This window comes from Protopterus annectens, chromosome 14.part0, assembly GCF_019279795.1.
Source record: "Protopterus annectens isolate FY-2018-M chromosome 14.part0, PAN1.0, whole genome shotgun sequence".
NCBI lineage: Eukaryota > Metazoa > Chordata > Ceratodontiformes > Protopteridae > Protopterus > Protopterus annectens.
In genome coordinates this window covers 616,304,703-616,325,515 of record NC_056748.1, presented here as the reverse complement: position 1 = coordinate 616,325,515, position 20,813 = coordinate 616,304,703, and the positions used below count along the sequence as shown (strand labels likewise).

Genomic DNA, 20,813 nt, shown 5'->3' with positions numbered 1-20,813 from the left:
CTGTTTTTCTTGAAATCCTGGTTGAATATCTCAATGACATAATAACTGATGCTATCAATTAAGCCAAATGACAGTTCACTTGCAGTGTGCTCACATATGTTTCAAATGTGATAAGGCTTTTAGTTATTGTGGGTACTTTTGTTTATAGAATTACAATCACTGTTAAAGTAATAACTGAAATGCAAACAAATGCTAAGGTGACTTACAATTTTCTGCATTGTTACTATATAACAATAAATGCAGGTGAGTTCTGGTATGATGATATTGTGTTTCATTATTATATAGGTGAGTGGGTTACCAACTCCTGACCTGATGTGGCTTCTGAATGGAAAACCTCTTTTACCAGGTGCCAACCATAAAATGCTTGTTCGTGAAAATGGTGTCCACTCTCTTCTGATAGATCCACTTACCCAAAATGATGCTGGGACTTACACATGCATTGCAACCAACAAGGCGGGACAGAGTTCTTTCAATCTAGAGTTGACTGTTGCTGGTAAGGTTACAAATTGCTTTAACATACTAACATTAATATTCCTTTATCTTTGGAATATTCACATGGTTTTCCATACTGCATTGTACATGTGAAGAAATTTTAATGAGATACTATAGTTTCTACCTAATTATATATTCTTCTTCTCACTGTTTACTCATGTTGAAAAATATAGTTATGGCTCTCTTCTCTGAATTGTCATACATTTCTACATTTCCTGTTTCTTATTTATTTATTTTGTGAAATGTAGTGGTGCAGCAATGCAGAGGGTAGTGTTGTTCCCTCATAGCAGAGGGTCTCTTGTTTGATTCTTGACTATGGTACCTTCTGTCAGGAGTCCGCATGTCCTCCGTGTATTTGTATGAGTTTTCTCCTGATGCCCTGGTTTTCTCTCACTTTTCAAAGACGTAGTAAGTTGACTGGGCACTCTAAACTGGCAATAGGAGTGAGTCTGGGTGCATGTGTGTGGTGCAGAACAACAACCATGGCAGGGGTAGCCACCTGGTGATGTGAACATTGACTCTAAATGATATTCACTTTTGATGTGACACCATTAAGCCATGTGTAAAAATGGGCAAAAGAGGGCTGTGGATGAGTGGGTATTTTATTTTCATCCTTTGGATAAGATATTAAACCGAGGTTGTAGCTAAAATGGCATTAAAAGATCCCACAGCACCTATCGAAAAAAGCTTGGAGAAGTTCATGATGCCCTGGCCAAACTTCCCCTAGTAGTATAAATACCCTCTCAGATCTTCGTTCAGAAGATGCCACAAGCTTAGTGGGAGTAACATAGTTGACAAAAGGATAAATAAAAAAAAAAGTCATTTAAACATTTTTATGTAGATTATCATCAAATTATGAAATTCAAATTATTATTTTACTTGGTGTTCATTACTGTATTTAACCTTATAAACAGCAGCACAATCTTATATCTCAAAGTTTTAGAAGATACATATTTTAAAAGCTAAAATAATATATAGATTCAACCTGGCTGGTAAGTCAAAGCTTACATTTATGAGGCAACCAGTACAACAATAAAGCATATATATTAATTCAAGCCATAGACTGACATGGAAACTAACATATTTCAGAATGCATCACAAAGTTATAATAAGAACATGAGAATAATTTTATTTTTATACTAGTTTGTTTTATACTGGTAGGTGTATGAATGATTTGATTTTCTCAGATGATGAATAAATGCCAATGGAGGCAGCTCACAAACACAGTGCCTGCTAAATCCTAGGTAGGATATAACTTGTATAGCTTAGGCTATTGCAACAGTGATCTATTTGAACATTTACTATCATAGTAAGTTTTACTTACACAATTGCACTTTTCAGCATAGGCTGTGCATGGGAAAGTATATCTTCTGCAGTGTTTTCTTTATCAGACACTTCTGGATGTACTCCCGCCATCTTCTCTTGATGTCCTCTGGTCTGTTGAGTGTGTTGTTGCTGCATGTCTTTTGAATATCATCTTACAACTAACTTCTTTATCTTTCTGTCCTTGTCTTGCAACTTGATATAGCCTCTCTGTACTATCTGCTGAGTCCTTTGCCAGAAGCTGGTAGAGTTTCATTGTTGCCTAGTTGGTTACCATTTTAACTGCTCTTTGAACTTTGTTAGCCAAACAATATTCTTTCTTAGCCTATGTCTTTTCTGTATCTCACCTCTTCCTGCACTTCTTTCTGTTGATAACTTCCTGTTATTCTGAATTTTACCACCAGACATTATATTTTTCTTATATACCTTATTTCCACACCTGGCTTGACTTCATATTTGTATTATCATCTTCACACGTAGTGTTTTGAGATGCTAACATTCCACATAGCTCCTCCTATTTCCTCTTTTTTTCCGAGGAGTTAATTTTCTATGTCTTCAAACTATTCTCATTTGACTCTAGAGCCTTCTCTGACTTCTGCTTGAAGCTGATTATGGCCATCAGTGGTTTATACTTGGGGTCAAATGATCCACTAGAGGTGATTTTGCAATCTCTGACTTGACCCCAGTACTCCATCCTGGTACAAAGACATTTACAAGACAGAACTCTAAAATGACCTTTCTTTAATTATTCTTGTTGTTCCAACAATGTGGATCCAAGACCCGTGCAGTCCTCTTATCTTGTTTTGTGAGTCCTGATATGAGCATTCAGGTTCCCAGACCATGACAGTTTTTCAGTGGTAATTTGCCCATTGGAAATATCACTGAGCCTTGTGTCTTCTGTCCTTGAGGAGAAAACAGCCAGCATATTTTTGACAGGTAAGGAAACCTCACACAGACATAAGAACATGCAAACTCCATACAGACAGTAACCAGAGCTACTCTGTGTCTGTGAGGTGAATATCTTAACTATTACATCACCTTCTCCTCAAAGTGATAAATACAATAGATATGTAACGTGTCTGGGTTAGCTTGAAAGAGTGTTCCTTACATTAGTGAATTTGCATATACCACTGTCGCGACTCAGTTGGATCTGGTACCAATGTTAGGGAAATAGGTCTCTTTTAGCGAGGGGTTTATAATTTGGGCTGGGAACTGGAGCATAATTACAGAGTACGATGAAGTACAGAGTGAAGTGAAATTGTGATTGCTTGCCTTACCATCACTGGGTAGATATTTGTGGAAGTATAAATTAGAGATGGGAATGTCAGATATATGAAGATTACTGGATGGCAGTAAAAATGTATATACCTATTCTAATTCTGGCTTTAAAGGCTTTACTAGAATTTATAAATATATATCACAGAAGACTATGCTTATGTATTTAGAAGTGTTAACACAATGATGCCCACCAAGTCTTGGTTATCTGAACATGCTCCAGTATGTTTCTGTATAAGTATAGTGTATAACTATCTATCTTCCCTTTATTTACTTTTTGCAAAGCAGTCACACAGAAATGGTTTGAGCACCAAATGGTGATGTTTAATAAAAGTACTTATACTGAAACAGTCTAGAGAAACAGAAGGGTTGAAGTGTGGTTTGCATTTCCAGTTAAAAATGTTTATACGTATATTATATATGCTATTTATGTTTATATAATTAATAATATATATGTGTATGTATTGCTTATACTCATATAATTAATGTTGAGTTAAATTGCAGACTGTCAGATCACAAATCATAACTAAAATAAAACTCTGCTAATAACATTCAACTTATTAATGACCTACACAGGGAAAGTAGGAGCTGACATTTTACAAGAGTCATGGTAGAGATTTAAAGGCAGTTTTACTGGATCGAGCTTTGCAACTATTTTTATCACTATTTGTGAGACAATGATGCCATATGCATGCATGTGCGTGTGTGTGTGTGTGTGTGTGTGTGTGTGTGTGTGTGTGTGTGCGTGCGCGTGTGTGTGTGTGTGTGTGTGTGTGTGTGTGTGTGGGGTGCATGTGTGTATTTCTCTGTGTACCTTTGACGACAGCTAAACTTCTACACAACACAAGCATCCTCTAGTTCCATTCCACTTGATATCTGATGCCTCATCCTAATATTTAAAAACTTTAGATCTGATGGCTGATTGTCAAAATACTTTAAGTGTACTGCTCTTTTAGCCTAACTTACTTTCAAACAATTTATTGACTTCCCTGTTTATACTGATTTCTAGGGTCCCATTCTTTTCCAAATCTCCCTGCACTGGGCATTATTTATTTATTTTACATTTGTTTACCGGGAGAGTCCAACTGGTCACGAAACCCATTTTCGGTGGAGGCCCGGGGAGAAAAGCTCCACAAAAGTTAGTACAGTAAATGCAATAAACACAAGTTATTAAAGTACAGAACAAAAGAAAGGAGCTTTTGTATGATATTGCAGTAAATTAGCATAAGATTAACATACCATATAACACAACAGTATATGAAAAATATACTGTACTGTTGCAGGGTGTTCCATTCAGTTATATGGTTACATTCAAACAACGGTGAATACAATAAATGCAATAAACACAAGTACAGAACAAAGAAAGAAGCTGTTGCATGCTTGCACAATAAGATCAACATAGGATAAACATTAATACAATAAAATAACATAGGAAAAACACAACACAGTTGGCTGAGTGTTGCATTCATTTATATTAAGAGTACTTTTTCACATTACTGCAAGTCTGAATGTAGGTAGTTTGAAATTGCATATTTGTAATTATCTCCTTCAGTTTTTCTCTGACTATATTAACCTAATATTAAACACTTTTGAGTCGTGTGTGTATGTGTGTGTGTGTGTGTGTGTGTATCTCTCTCTCTCTCTCTATATATATATATATATATATAGAGAGAGAGAGAGAGAGAGAGATAGATAAATATAGATATGGATATAATATTCAGTTTTGGGTATACAGAGAGCTAATAACTTGGCTTTAGTTTAAATGTTGGTCAGTACACTTAAGGCAGTTTATTTATTTATTTATTTCCAGTTTGATTACCGGGGAAGTCCACTGGGCCAAAATGACCCATTTTCAGCTCCAAGTTGCATAAAACAATTACAGTACAAGTGGTACATAGGTATAACAGATACATTATATAAAAAGGTACAATTAACACATTTGGAGTCATGGTATTTAACAGAGTTCAGGATTTTACAGTTTCATTTAAGGAGCAGTCTATGTGGAATTAGACAACAATATAAGTATGAACATGAGTAGAAGGAGAGAAGACAGAATAAAGACATAGCGAATGCACTCTGGTTACGCATAATTAAACATGGATGCTATTTACAATATTTACAAGGTTGAGTTGTGTCAGAGTGGCTGTAGGTGATATTGAGAGCATAGAGAGCCCAGGAGAAAGAGAGAGAACACACTGGGAGCAGCGGGTTTTACTTGGATTAGGTAGGGTGAAGGCAGGTACATTTTCGCTTGGAGGACAGGTGTTTAAAAAGCAGGCTTTTGAAGTTTTCAGAGTTTGGCATGGATCTTAGAGTAGATGGAAGGAAATTCCATTTTTTGCCAAGTGAGTAGGCGAGAAGAAGTTGGCCAGCAGGATGTTTAGGTTTATTGATAGCTATTAGATTCTGATGCTCAGATCTTAGTGTTCTTTTGGGTACGTAGGGGGGAAGGAGATTAGTTAGGACCGGACATTGAGTTGGGGTGAAATATGAGTTTATGAGCAGTAGTTTATCGTAAGACTAATGCAGTAGGGTGTTTAGAATCTTTGAGCTGGAAATAATTGTGTAGGCACTAGAAGGGAAATGACAAAGATATTGCTAGATTGTTAAAGGAATGGATACTTAAAGACTAGTACTGCCATGAGAAGAATTTAAGCAGTGTATGAGCCTAATTAGAGGGATTATAAAAGGTACAGGCAATTGGTGGAACCTGTTAAGAACATTTTTAGAGTGAATGGAGGTAGACTGTTGTTTTCTCTGTCATTGTTGGAGGTAGGGAGGCCTTCTCCCAAAGTAAAGCATGTAATCAATCAAGTGGATAAAGTTTTGGTACTTATACATCTGGGGAAACTAGAATATTTAAAAGAAGGAAAGGGAGCTGGAAGTACAGATGGTACAGCAAGATTGAATAAAGGGTTGGCATGTTACAGGAATGGTACTAAGTCTCAAAGATATAAGCCAGTATACAGAACAAATAGTAACTTGGTCATGTAGCAAAAATGGTAGCAGTCAAAGTTATGCATTGTGGCCTATCAGTGATTAAGTATGCACTAGTAAGGAGTTTGTGTGAATTTACAAGGGTTAAGGCTGCAAAAGTAGGTAATTCATTCATGAATGTAGTATGACGTGTGATGTATACAAAGAAATGAACAGTGCTGCAGCAAGCCACATGACCTCTTCCCAGTAATGTTCAGGCAGCATATCTGTGATAGGCATCTACATGCACATCAACCCACTGCTCCAAACACAGCTGAAAGCCAAGACAAGGGCTGTACAGCAAAGCCCTTACCACAGTTATAAATGGGAAGGAACCGGGTGGATAGAACAGCCAGGAATGGGGAAAAGCAAGCAGAGGAACACACAGAAGACAAGTAGAAAGGAAGAGGGGTGTGGGGTGGAGGAGGAAGGGTCATTTTTATGGGACTAGCACACATTTTTTGAAGGAAGGGTAGAGGAGGAAGACAAAATAAGGAAGATATGGACATAGAAATGGTAGTATGGATAAACAGACATACAAGAGAGACAACAACAGAACAGGAGAGGTGCTGATACAAATGAGGACCAGAAGGGAGATAAGCAGAGGGAGGAAGACTGAACAACAAGCTGGGTAAGGTAGAGACATGTAAGGAACAGAAGCATCATTATGGGGAATAGGGTGGGGGAGGACTGCCTGTCAAGCTGTACAGTGGCACACCCACCCAGAAATCAGTCACCTCTGTGACTGCCCTGATGGCTGGGTCAAAACACTGGTTGTCCAGTTGCTGGGATTATGCATCTGTTTGACACTGCAAGTCACATAAGGATGTCCTGGTATCTAGCCATCACAGCACTTACCAGTACTCCCACCCCATTCCTGCTGATGATACACCTCCACCAGAGAAACAGCAGCAATGATTACCAGCAAACCCTCTGGCTTCCTTCCTGCAGGAAGATCTTCATCACCCTACAGAGAGACTGGGAACCCAGAGGTGATGATGAAGGATGCAGTAGCTGTTGTCATATTGCATCAATCTCATTGGCAGATACCACAAATAATGAACGTAAATGAAGAGAAAAAAAAAAACAACAAAGGACAAGTTATAAAATGAAGACTTTTGTTGGAATAAATAAATACATAAACCAAATGTAATGATCACTAGGCTCATATGTTCATAGGCTCATAGGTAAGCACTAGGCTAGCTGCTGTTCTGGACCTACACCTGCATGGTAGTCACATACATACAAGGCACTGAACCATGCAAACTGAAAAATATACCACAGCAGTGACCCATACCTGCATGGTAGTCACACAGGTACAAAACACTGAACCATGCAAACTGAAAAATGTACCACAACAGAGACCCATACCTGCATGGTAGTTATATAGGTACAAGGTACTGAACCATGCAAATTGAATAATGTGCCACAACAGAGACGCATACCTGCATGGTAGTCACATAGTTACAAGGCACTGAACAAGGCAAACTGAATAATGTACCACAGCAGTGACCTACATCTGCTTGGTGGCCACATAATTATAAAGCACTAAATAGTGCTGACTGGAAATTTCCCACAGCAGAGACCTACACCAGCATGGTGGCCACATGATCACAAAACACTGAATGCTAACAATTAGAAATGCACTACAGCAGTGACCTACATCTGCTCAGTGGCCACATAATTATAAAACGCTGAATGGTGACAAGTGGAAATGTACCACAGCTGAGACCTGCATCCTTAATTATAGTATGGCACTCAAGATCATATTCAGTACAAAGTCACTATCAGAAATTCTTGGGAGTAGGAAAGACAGTAGTACAGTCACATTTTCACTTGAAAGTTATATGTTGCATAAAGCAAAGCAAGATATATAGAGATATGACAGCAATTCAGTACATGTACTCTGATGCCTGAACATGCTTGCTTGCCTCCTCTGGCAGATCAGCTTCTCTTGCCGTATATCATCAGGTGCTGAAACACATGCACACACGCACACACACACACACACACACACACACACACACACACACACACACACACACACACACACACACACACACACACACACACAAAATGTAACTTTCCCATAAACATTAACAACTACATGTATGCATTCAGTTACATTTTGTAAAAGCTGTTATCAGGGAGTTGCATGCACTGAAGAGATCAGACTCCCTCTCCCTAACCTCTTCTTCCCACTGTTAAAAAAAATCAGGATGTTGACTCTTCCGTACTGCTTTTCTTTGTGGATGATGCCTGCGGCATCACTAACCAACATGGCATGACAGTACCAGGTATCCTCCTTGAACTCAGATATTCATATGAATGGTCCAGCAGGTGTTTCTAGTGTCACAGATGCAACAAGTAGCAATAGAAATATGTCTCCCTGCTACACCACATGGGGACCCTTCCAGAAGGCATAGCTACTTGCCAGGTTGATACCAGGAGGAAAGTAGTAAAGTGTTAGATGTGTTGTGTCAGTATATTATGGGAACTATGTGATGTCCTCAGTTGGCAACATGGGAGCTTAATGTAGCTCAATGCTAATGTGCAATGTGCATGAGTGCAACCACAACAGTCGTGTGGAGGGGGTCACACATGATGGCATGCCTTTGCCAACATATAAATTGTTCAGGAGCATGGTGACACACAAAGTATGGCACCTAAATGTCATCAAGCCTCTGTAGGCTACTGACTGGGTTGTGAAAGCTCATGAGTGTGTGTGTTTATAATTGAGCTGCCCAGGTATGTGTAGACTGTATTGCTGCCTACTATCCATATGCATAGGCAGGCAAGGACCCCATAGTGTTGTGTATGGTCACTATCATGCTGTGCTATGTTTGCAGTTCAGAAGCTTTTCACCAAAATTACTTCAGTTCAGCTGTGGTAAGGGTATACAGACCATAGGCAGGTGGAGATGCAGAATGGATGTATTTATATTATTTGAGGAGGGTTTCTCAATAGCAAGCTCCAGACAGCAGGATTATCAAGCTTGGGGTTTGGAATAGTGAATGTGAGCAAACTTTGCACAGGTCTAACCACCAGTTGCCCAATAGATATACTGTTGAATGACAGAGATTGCTAGAGTAAACACATTGGTAGGCAACAAAGGCAGAGAAGGATATGCTAGACTGTACACCTTTTTTTACAGGAATTCAGTTGCCATATGCAGTGAAGGAGGTGTTTTAGGGAAGATATACCTGCTAAAGGATTCTGACTCTGGATCTGTTCAATGAGTCACATAATAGTGTTGTCTGGATGGACACTGGTCTGTACAGATGGATCACTGAGTGCAATTTATGCCACATTATATCCACCATGCTTTGGGGATATGGCCTGTGAAAGCAGTGTATAGTAGGCCTGCCACTTATTGTAGCCACATCTGCTGCAATGGTGATGAGCTGGTACAGCTGAAAGTAGATGCAGCTGTGCCAAGGCCCTGGCCATATATTTACATCATCAGGTACAGAAACATAAAAGGCACCAAAACAACATCAATGGCTTGAAAAATTTTCCCTGTCAAATACAGAGATGTTACGGCAGGCTCTATGTGTGCACAGAAGGTGCATTCTAAACCCTGACAGGGCTGTTCTGGAAGAGCGTGTGTGGCAGTTCATCCTTGCAGATGCCAGTGATATTGGAGGACACAGCAGATCATGGCAACAGGTCCACCTCTACATTAGTAAATGCCTGCATGAAAGCCCAAGCCATTGCAAGGAAGAGGATAGCTACAGGTGGAGGTCTGCTATCAAGGACCACCCTCACTGACTCAGCAGAGTTTTTGGTGTTTACATCATCTGCAACATGCAGGGCAGTGTTACAGATTGCCACAAGCACTAGCTGCAAGAATGGCTTTTAGCAGTTGGTGTCCATTTATCATGCATGCTACTACTAGCATGTTAATGCAATTTGTCTCTTTGTTCACCAAGAAATAATGGTACACAAATTCACTGCCACAGGCATTTCATCACCATATTTTATACAATTCTGAATCACTTCACCATGTTATTTATTCCTATTTGCATTCAGAATTGGTCTCGTTGGTATAATATCACTCATTTCAAAGTCATTATTTAGGGATTTTCATATGATGCTAATCTCGCTATTTTCTTGAGTGGAGCAACTGCTCTGCCTTTGTTGCTGAATTGGCCTCACACTACCTGCAACCACTCACCCTGCTATTTCATATTACCTACTATACTACATCTGAATCCAGGCCTTATTTATTTTGAATCACTGTGCCTTCATAAGTATTTTATACTTCTTTACATTGGTGACGCTATATCAGTCAGTCCAACATTTTGGAGGTGTAATAGTGGTTCATTGGGTAACTGGGTACATATATATTGAGACAATTTAAATCATATGTTTAGGCAATCTGTGATAAACTTTGGCCTTTTTGGGTAATTTTAAATGTAACATTGTTTCTTCTGTCATGTTATGTTTCTCCTGGGTGGTCTTAAAATAAGGTAATATAGAGTCTTAAATGCTCCTAGGAAATAAAGAAATAAAGCTATGGAAAACTAAAAATTCCCCTTAAAAGTAGAGATACTGCATTTCATGGATGAGTTGTGTGAAGAGGAATTTGCTTCCAGGTACATAAGAATATTGGAGAATATAATGAATAAATGATCTCCATGAGTATTAAAATTTGTATAAGTCAATTTAATTTAATATATTCCTGTTGTAACTTAGTCAAAGTATATATTACTTCTGTGGGTCTTGTGAAACCCACTTAGTAAAGTTTTACATCAAAAAGGTAAACACATTTTGTGGGTTTAAAAAAGAGAGAATGCACAGATGAGTGAATGCTCTTTTGTGTGAATCACTTATGCTTAAATGTAGTCTTATCTTTATTTATTTATTTATTTAACATTTGTTTACCGGGAAAGTCCAACTTGGAATGAAGCCAATTTTTCAGTGCAGGCCTGGGGAAAAACGCTCCAGACGCATGTCTTTGAAACATAGGAGGAAACCAGAGCACCCGGAGGAAACCCACATGAGCACAGGGAAGACATGCAGACTCCACACAGAAGGCACCCCAGCTGAGAATTGAACCGGAGAGCCTCTTGCCGTGAGGTGACAATGCTACCACTGCTCCACTTCACTGTCCATAATTATATACTGTAGGTAAGCAGGAATGTGCATGAAAATTAATGTTTTAGTGAAAAAGTGGTGGTTGTGAAGATGTGCTAGAGTGTCTTATAGCAGTTAGTGTGAATATGCAAGTGTTCACGGGTTAGGGTTAGAGTAAGGGTTAAATAAGGGAACAGATTCAGTACTGTGCCTATTTTGTGTTGTGTGCGCTCTGTGTCCTTTCGTCCTGTATATTGATGCTGTTAGGTAAAGGGTTTTTAGTAACATGATGTGTTTGGTTAAGATTAGGAACAGGGCTAGGGTTATGGTTACAGTTATGGTTCGCACACATAAATAGGATGGTGCGGGGGGTGAAACATAGTTCAATAAAATTCTTAGTTATCAGCATTTAGGGACTACATCCTTTGGCTGGCCTTTTCAAAGAGTACAGTATGGAATTATCTTGAAGTATCCAAAAGAGGAGATATCATGGGACTTCATTGGAAAAAAAAAACAGAGTTAGTTTTACCAGTATAAGTCTCCTCCGTTTTGCATTCTCAAGCTTTCCTTTTAAATTAATGTCTGCCAGTGTGTGGGACTAACTCCATTTACAAAATGGAATATAAATAAAGCCTAAGTAGTTTTACTTTGAAAGCTGCTTCAGGTCTTATAGGATCATAGGAAGTTACTAGGCTATTGGCCATGAGGCCCTTATAAGTCTAGCCAAAAATAAACAACTCTGCCAAGTGTCAAACTCTGTCCCCTCTCAACTATAGCATGCTGCATTAACTCACCAAGCTACACAGGCTTTGTCTTGTATCCTTCAATGTGATCAGATTAATCAAGAAGCTCTTTCACTGGTTATCTATCTTTTATCAAAGAGAATTTAATATTGTTGACTTTAGGAAATGGAAAGTTTTACATAATATAGTTTTGTAGGGCAGTGCATTCATAGTTTCTACTATTTATTTATTTGATTGTTTGTATTGTTTGTTATACTTCGGATCAGTTGTTTGCCTTGGTTCTCCAAATACTTTGGGAACATTTAATGGTAAATGCAGTAAACAAATAACAGTCAGGGTATTAATAGCAAGCATTGCCTGAGGTTAGTGTTTTATGAGGGAATCATGTCCCACCTCCATGTGATATTTGCAACCCTCCATCCTCCAGTTGTTATAATGGCCTATGAGATTGCCCATTATTTAGATAAAAGGTAAATTCTTGGTTTAAAAAAAAGTATTTGGCTTCTTTATTTCTTAAGTAGAACTAAATACTGTGCTTGAATTTCTTTGACCCAAGTACTTATCTTTTGGGAAAAAAATAAAGCTATAATTTCTAGTTAATTAAAGTCACACAAACCATCAAACTTCCCCATTGCAGCACCGTGTGGAATACTTCACTCTTCAACCCTGGTGAGAGCTCTCCAGCTAATTTATCCCTTAATCAAAAAAAAAAGAAAAAAAAACAAAAACTAGTGAGCCATTCGTTTTCCTTAATGGTGAAACTTGTGGGCTGTCATATGCAGTGGTAACCTAACCTGTCTGATCCACCAGCTTGGTATGCCTGTGATTTCCCAGCAGCTATTCTACAGAGAGAAGCAGGCATTCTCATTGTCCATAACTTCCAATTCCCATGGACACTTGCAGAGCAGTGTTCACCAAAGCCCATACTGCAGCATGCCACACACCTCACACTCTTGTAGATGTTAGCATTACTGCCTATTAGACTTCTCCCTCCTTCCAGGATGTGCAAGCCAATATTAGTAGCACACTCCCAACTTCCCCTGCCTAACCTTTTCATCTTCCAGTGGCACTAATCAAATGTGGATCATCTGATGCATAGACAGGACTTTATCCCTATGTACCAAAGAGCCAGACTTGTTTTTAAATTTGATGGTTATGACAGCAGCAACATCTGTTTTCTTTCATTTTTTTTTCAGTTTTCTGCCATCTGTCCATGGTCTTTTATGTTAACATTTCCAGCATCATTATATAACTTTTTTTTTAAACTAACCATTTCATGACATTTCTTTGCTCTCTAATTGGTTCCATTTCTTAAAGAGGAGTTACATGTTAAGCACTTTGCCACAGACAGAAGTATTTTACACAGTGTTAATATTCTGAAATCTAGTGTTCATTGCTATAAAATATCCAATACTTTAACCACAGATGTAATCAAATCCAGAAAGCAGCTAATGAGATTAAAAGGATGCCAAAAAGACACATGAAAATAACATGAATAAAATGTAGCCCACCATAGTTATGGGAAATGTTTTACTGTATGGAAGCCTTTAAGCACAGAACTAATGTGTCATGTACGAATTAAATTAAAGCATTTGCTACACAAGTTGTATTATGTATGTGGCTCAGCTCAATGTTTTGTTTAATGTGAAAAATTATGTAGAAAGTTGTTTATGCAGATGAAGAGCAGTGAATTTAATTCTAAGAATAAGTTATAGAGTTACCCTGTAAAAGTGACAGTGGAGCACATTGTCACTTTTATTCAGTTTTAGCTTGGTGGTGTAGATTTATGTTGCTTTAAAAGTACATAGCAAAGTAAATCAAATTTATACTAAGAAGACGAATTAATATATTTTTCCATTCTTTGTATTATCCAAAAGCATCAACAAAAGTTATGAAAAAAAGCAAGATTTATTGCAATCAGTTCATGTGTACTGTATTTCTTTGTATATAACTTATTGCTTTATTTATTTATTTATTTAATTTATTTATTTACATTTGTTAACCGGGTAGTGTCCAACTGGGTTGAAAAAAATGTTTTCAGCTGAGACCGTGGGAGAAAAGCTCCACAACAAAAAGAACATTATTAAGGTACAAGCAGTAAACTTAGTTTAAGTAGTACATTGCTAGCAATATGTAAATGAGCTTAACAAAAATATTATAACAACAGAAATATAATATAAACATGCATGTTTCAAGCATACAGGAATACTTTTTTTTTACAATATAGATTGGAGCGGTCCTCAGTGGGCATGTTGGTGAAGTGAACAGAGGGGATGAGGAAGTGATGGGTAGGTATGGTGTTAAGGAGAGGATTGCAGAAAGTCAGATTACTGTGGATTTTGTGAAAAGGATGGACATGGCTGTGGTGAATACGTATTTTAAGAAGAGGGAGGAGCATAGGGTGACATACAAAAGTGGAGGAAGATGCACAGAGGTGGATTATATCCTATGTAGGAGGGCCAGTCTGAAGGAGATTGGAGACTGTAAAGTAGTGACGGGGAAAGCGTAGTTAAGCAGCATAGAATGGTGGTCTGTAGGATGACGTCGGTGATCAAGAAGAGGAGGAAGAGTGTGAAAGCAGTGCCAAAGATTAAATAGTGGAAGTTAAAAAAGGGTGATTGTGAGGTGGAGTTCAGGGGAGAGTTAAGACAGGCACAGGGAGGCAGTGAAGAGCTGAGTAACTACAGCAGAGCTAGTAAGGGAGACTGCTAGAAAGGTGCTTGGTGTGTCATCTGGACAGAGGAAGGAGGACAAGGAGACCTGGTGGTGGAATGAGGAAGTACAGGGGAGTATACAGAGGAAGAGGCTGGTGAAGAAGAAGTGGAATTGTCAAAGAGATGAGGAAAGTAGACATGAGTATAAGGAGATGAGACGCATGGCAAAGAGAGAAGTGGTGAAGGCTAAGGATAAGGCATATGGAGAGTTGTATGAGAGATTGGACAGTAAAGAGGGAGAAAAGGACCTGTACCGATTAGCTAGACAGAGGGACAGAGCTGGGAAAGATGTGCTGCAGTTAAGGGTGATAAAGGATAGTGAGGGAAATTACTCACAAATGAAGAGAGTGTGTTGAGTAGTTGGAAAGAGTACTTTGAAGGGCTGATGAATGAAGAGAATGAGAGAGAGAAGGTTGGATGATGTGGGGATACTGAATCAGGAAGTGAAACAGATTAGCAAGGAGGAAGTAAGGACAGCTATGAGAGGATGAAGAATGGAAAGGCTGTTGGACCAGATGACATACCAGTGGAAGCATGGAGGTGCTTAGGTGAAATGGCAGTGGAGTTTTTAACCAGATTGTTTAATGAAATTTTGGAAAGTCAGAGGATGCCTGAGGAGTGGAGAAAAAGTGTTTTGGTACTTATCTTTAAGAATAAGGGTGATGTGCAGAGCTGCAGTAACTACAGAGGGATAAAATTGATTAGTCACAGCTTGAAGTTATGGAAAAGAGTAGTGGAAGCTAGGTTAAGAATGGAGGTCATGATTAGTGATCAGCAGTATGGCTTCATGCCAGGAAAGAGCACTACAGATGCAATATTTGCTCTGAGATTGTTGTTGGAGAAATACAGAGAAGGTCAGAAGGAGTTGCATTCTGTCTTTGTGGACTTAGAGAAGGCATATGACAGGGTGCCTAGAGAGGAGTTGTGGTATTGTATGAGGAAGTCGGGAGTGGCAGAGAAGTATGTAAGAGTGGTACATGATATGTACGAGGGTAGTGTGACATTGGTGAGGACTGCGGTGGGAGTGACAGATAAGTTTAAGGTGGAGGTGGGATTACATCAAGGATCAGCTCTGAGCCCTTTCTTATTTGCAGTGGTGATGGGCAGGTTGACAGATGAGATCAGACAGGAGGCCTCGTGGACTATGATGTTTGCAGATGGCATTGTGATATGTAGTGAGAGTAGGGACCAGGCTGAGGAGACCCTGGATAGGTGGAGATATGCTTTAGAGTGGAGAGGAATGAAGGTCAGCGGGGCTAAAACAGAATATATGTGTGTAAATGTGAGGGAGGGTAGAGGAATGGTGAGGATGCAGGGAGTAGAGTTGGTAAAGGTGGATGAGTTTAAGTACTTGGGATCAACAGTTCAGAGTAATGGTGAGTGTGGAAGAGAGGTAAAGAAGAGAGTACAGGCAGGGTGGAATGGGTGGAGAAGAGTGTCAGGAGTGATTTGTGACAGACGGGTACCAGTAAAATTGAAAGGGAAGGTCTACAAGAGGGTAGTGAGACCAGCTATATTATATGGGTTGGAGATGGTGGCATTGACAAAAAGGCAGGAGTCACAGCTGGAAGTGGCAGAGTTAAAGATGTTAAGATTTGCACTGGGTGTGACTAGGATGGACAGGATTAGGAATCAGTATATTAGAGGGTCAGCTCAGGATGGACAGTTTGGAGACAAAGCAAGAGAGGCGAGATTGCATTGATTTGGACATGTGCTGAGGAGGGATGCTGGTTATATTGGGAAAAGGATGCTAAGGATGGAGCTGCCAGGTAAGAGGAAAAGAGGAAGACCTAAGATAAGGTTTATGGATGTGGTGAGAGTGGACATGCAGGTGGTTGGTGTGAAAGAGCAAGATGCAGAGGACAGGAAGAAATGGAAACAGATGATCTGCTGTGGTGACCCCTAATGGGAACAGCCGAAAGAAGATGATGATGATGATGATATGAGGCACATAAGTCATGTAGCTTTACAAGATGAGTCACTTTTGAAAGACCAAAATTGGTCATGTAGTTTTACAAGTTAGTTCATCTGAAGGAAGAAAGATTAATAAAGAAAAGACAGGTAGTGAGATAGCCCTATGTGGGATGAGCACTATTTGGGCTAACATATGTGAGATGAGTGGGAAAAAATAGGAAGAATATTAGTTGGGAGCAATACAGGGGCATAGCCAATTATCATTTAAATAGTCTTTCAGGGTACTTTTAAATGTGGACAGGCTGGGGTTTTTTATCTGTTGAGGAAGGGTATCCCAATACTTGGCTATTTTATGGGAGTAGAGGGAGTCTCCATGGCAGCTGTGAGACTGAGTTACTTTTAGTATTACTAAGTCCAAGAACTATCACTCCTCACAGGACTAACGCTACCTGTGCCAAACTCAGTCCAAGCACATAAACTAACATAAAAGGCACAGTAGCAATGCAGGCAGTAAACACAGCACTAACCAAAATGCAGGAAACAAAGCTGAAAGAACCGCTGCTTCATGAACTTTAAAATTCGGATTTATTGTGATACAAACAGGAGACGTGGTAAGCGCTTTCACCTGGATAGGCTTCTTCAGACCAAAAGAACCCCCCCCTCTTGTGCACCCTTATATGACAATAAAGGCACAAAAACAGGTAAACCATTAAAGGCACAGTGCAACTATCATAGTATGCAACATAAATAAAGTGCTTACACTAAAATACATTAACCATAGTAAAATAAAAACACCTATACCACTCATAAAACATGAATAGAAACGCATAAAAACCAAACAACTGCATAAATTCATACTGATTGGACAACACTAACAATAAATCCTCTCATAAAATACTCTTATAAAAAATACTCTCTTAATATATATAAAAAGCACAGTCATACATATCACTTCAATCTCCTGGACTTCAGGAAAGGTCTCAATGGTACTTTCTCATTCAGTCCAGGAAAAACATCTGCTCTAGGTCTAACAATCCATTTAGATTCATTACTCTCAGTTCTCCTCCTCACACCACCCCCCCCTAAAAGTAGTGTGTGTAAGATCTAGTACTTTAAAATGAAAAGGATGTGTGGAATCATTAGACAAGACATGTTTGGGCAGAGCATTGACAGTGGAATGAATCCTGATCTGGTAGAGATGTTCCCTTATCCTGTCCCTCAGCCTCCTGTCTGTCTTCCTACATAAAACGCAGCACAGGCTCCACAGGAGGCCAAATAAACAACATGTGTAGATTCACAGTTTGAATGAACTCTAACGTCATGGTTAGTGCCATAGACAGGGTGATAGAAATGGACCTCAGTGTCTATGGAAGCTAACAAATCCACTGCATCACTATCTAATCCAGATTGGTCCTTCAAGTAATCAGACACCAACTGCACCCCATCTCTGTTTGATATCACAGTGAATAGGGACTGAACATCCATCGTGACTAAATAATATGGGAGATCAATAGGGACAGATCTCACAAATTCATACAAATCCAACAGGAATTGTTTTGTGTCCCTTAGAATATAAACATTTGCGTCAACCACTGGGCGCAAGAACCTCTCCACATATAACGAAAATGGTTCTGTGATCCACCCCCTGCCTGCAACAATGGGCCTCATGGGTGGACACACACTGTCCTTGTGGATCTTAGGAAGACCCTGTATCACTGGCAGGAGGGGATCACTAACAAACAAATATTCATACAACTCATTCGTAATAACATTAGTCTTAATCAAATCATCCAAAACCAGCTGTATTCTTTAGACATGTATATCCACCATCTTACGTTCCACCAAACTGTAAAACCTTTGGTCTGATAACATAGACCTCATTGCCTCATCATAGAATTCAGAATCCATAACTACCAGGGCACCGCCCCTTGTCGGCAGGTCTAATGACAAGGGAGGGATCACTCCTCAGTTGTTGAAGGGCTCTCCTCTTTGCATAAGTTAAATTGCCCTTTTATTTACTGGACTTACCCACTCTCTTTTCCATGTCATACAAATCATTCTCAACTAGTTTAGTGAAAGCAGCTACTAGTGGTGGTACCATTGGCATGTACACACTAGGCTTCTTAAACGATTTCCCATCTAACACCTGCACTGTATCCTTAAATTCCAATCTAAGGCATAGATTCCTAATAAATAACTTAAACTGTACTAAGGTATCAACATAATTGCTGTCACAGCTAGGTATAAAAGTAATTCCCTTGGCATTTCTATTCATGTTTTATGAGTGGTATAGGCATTTTCATTTTACTATGGTTAATGTATTTTAGAGTAAGCACTTTATTTATGTTGTGTACTATGATAGTTGCACTGTGCCTTTAATGGTTTACCTGTTTTTGCGTCTTTTTTGCCATATAAGGGTGTACAAGACGGGGGTTTTTTTGGTCTGAAGAAGCCTATCCAGGTGAAAGCGCTTACCACGTCTCCTGTTGTATCACAATAAATCCAAATTTTAAAGTTCATAAAGCAGCGGTTCTTTCAGCTTTGTTTCCTGCATTTTGGTTAGTGCTGTGTTTACTGCCTGCATCGCTCCTGTACCTTTTATGTTAGTTTATGTACTTTTAGTATTAGTTTGTTGGATGACCTGAGGAGTCTACAGTTTGTGTTTGGCTGGACTAGGTTTGATAGAGCTGGGCAGTCAGTAGGGTTGAATATGATTTTATAGGTAAGTGAAAGTTGTTTTAGTAATAATAGGTTGGGAAGTTCTCGCCATTTGTGCTGTCGGAGAGCAGTGCAGTGGTGTGTTCTGTGGGGTTGGTTGGTGACAGACTCGGCTATTCTGCTATAGCAAGAGTCTAGTTTATTTAGATCAGTTTTTGATAGGTTAATAAAGACCTAAAGCATAAAGCAAATGAGACCAAACACAGTTTTGTAGTAGTAAATTGAAGGTGTCAGGGGAGAAATATTTTTTCTACTTGTATTTGTACGAGATGCTGGTTTGGATATTTGTTTTCTTCCTAACTAGAAATGTAGGGGCATGGTCACTTAGCATGACTGGTAGACAGCCTGCCTGGTACCCATGGTTTGGTTTGTTGGTTAAAATCCAGTCTAGAAGTGATTTTTTATTGGAGTGCTTGTTGATGCGGGTGGGGTAGTTATTAATTTGGGTGAAGTTGTATAAGTTTATAAATGAGGTAGGGGAGTCGGAGAACCAGCCTAGGTTGAAATCACCTAGAATTATGGTTTCTTGGGATAGAGGAAAAGATGACCAGGATAGGAGGGATTTTATGTTGTGCAGGTTGTAGCCTGGTGGTAGGTAGATGGCTATGATGTTAATGGATTTGTGAGGATTAATTTGGAGGTGAGTGATAAGGAGTTCAGCATAAGAGATGTCTTGTGGGGAACAGTTTAGTTTTTTTAGATTAAGTAATTCGTTAAACATAATTCCTATACCCCTACCATGTTTGTTTATCCTGTCTTGTCTTATAATATTGTAACCATTTGTAGTAATTTTAGAGTCTTTGATGTGGGGCTTTAACCAGGTTTCAGTTATGACTCCAATGTCTGGGGAGTAGGAGGCAAGAGTGGAATGGAATTCAGGTAATTTGTTTGCAAGGCGATGTTTGTGAGATTATGGGTGGATGTGGTGGAACAGGAGCTTGGGGGTAATGGGTAGGTTACATGGGAGGTACAGATGGGCCCAGGATTGGGATGGCTATCTGAATGGATGGATATCTGATTAGAGTTTTATCTTTATTAGAGAGTATAAAATTAGTTCATTAGTTTCAATTATTCTTTGACGTTTTATAAATGTTGAATAGTCTGTTTCAATAAGGGACTCTGCTAGCCTGATTTTATGTGGTCAGCTGGTATTTTGCAATAATGGTCATCTATAACAAAGACATGATGTGGCACTTTTGCTCTGTAGTTCACACCTTTATGAAAACAACTGTGAAACGTGCTTATTTTGGCAATGCAGTACATTTTTCATTCATGTGTGGTATGCCTTATTTTATGTAGGTGATACACTAGTTACAATATATAAAGTCAGACTTTTTTAACAGAAGACAAGTCACAAATGCATACATTGATCCACAAATTACAAATCTGCTGTGGTTCATACAATGTGGAAAATATTATGAAATACATAAATACCAGTAAAGATGAAGTATCTCAAAAATATTGCCATTGTTCTGTGCACAGTTATATGTAAACTTATCTGTAATATCTGCTTATAAAGTATAGTCATTATAAGAAATAGTATAATATGAAAAGTGCAATTACTTCGTAGAAATAAGGC

At 39.0% G+C, this 20,813-nt stretch overlaps 1 protein-coding gene across 6 annotated transcripts in view; it reads left to right on the top strand.

Moving 5' to 3' along the window:
* Nucleotides 1–20,813, top strand: part of MYPN (myopalladin) — a 2,130,465-nt gene that overhangs the window by 2,034,352 nt on the left and 75,300 nt on the right. For all 6 annotated transcript variants that reach the window (XM_044056370.1, XM_044056369.1, XM_044056367.1 and 3 more), the window contains one exon: nt 286–493. In XM_044056370.1, the coding sequence (XP_043912305.1) occupies nt 286–493 (208 nt within the window). The remainder of the gene's footprint in view (nt 1–285; nt 494–20,813) is intronic.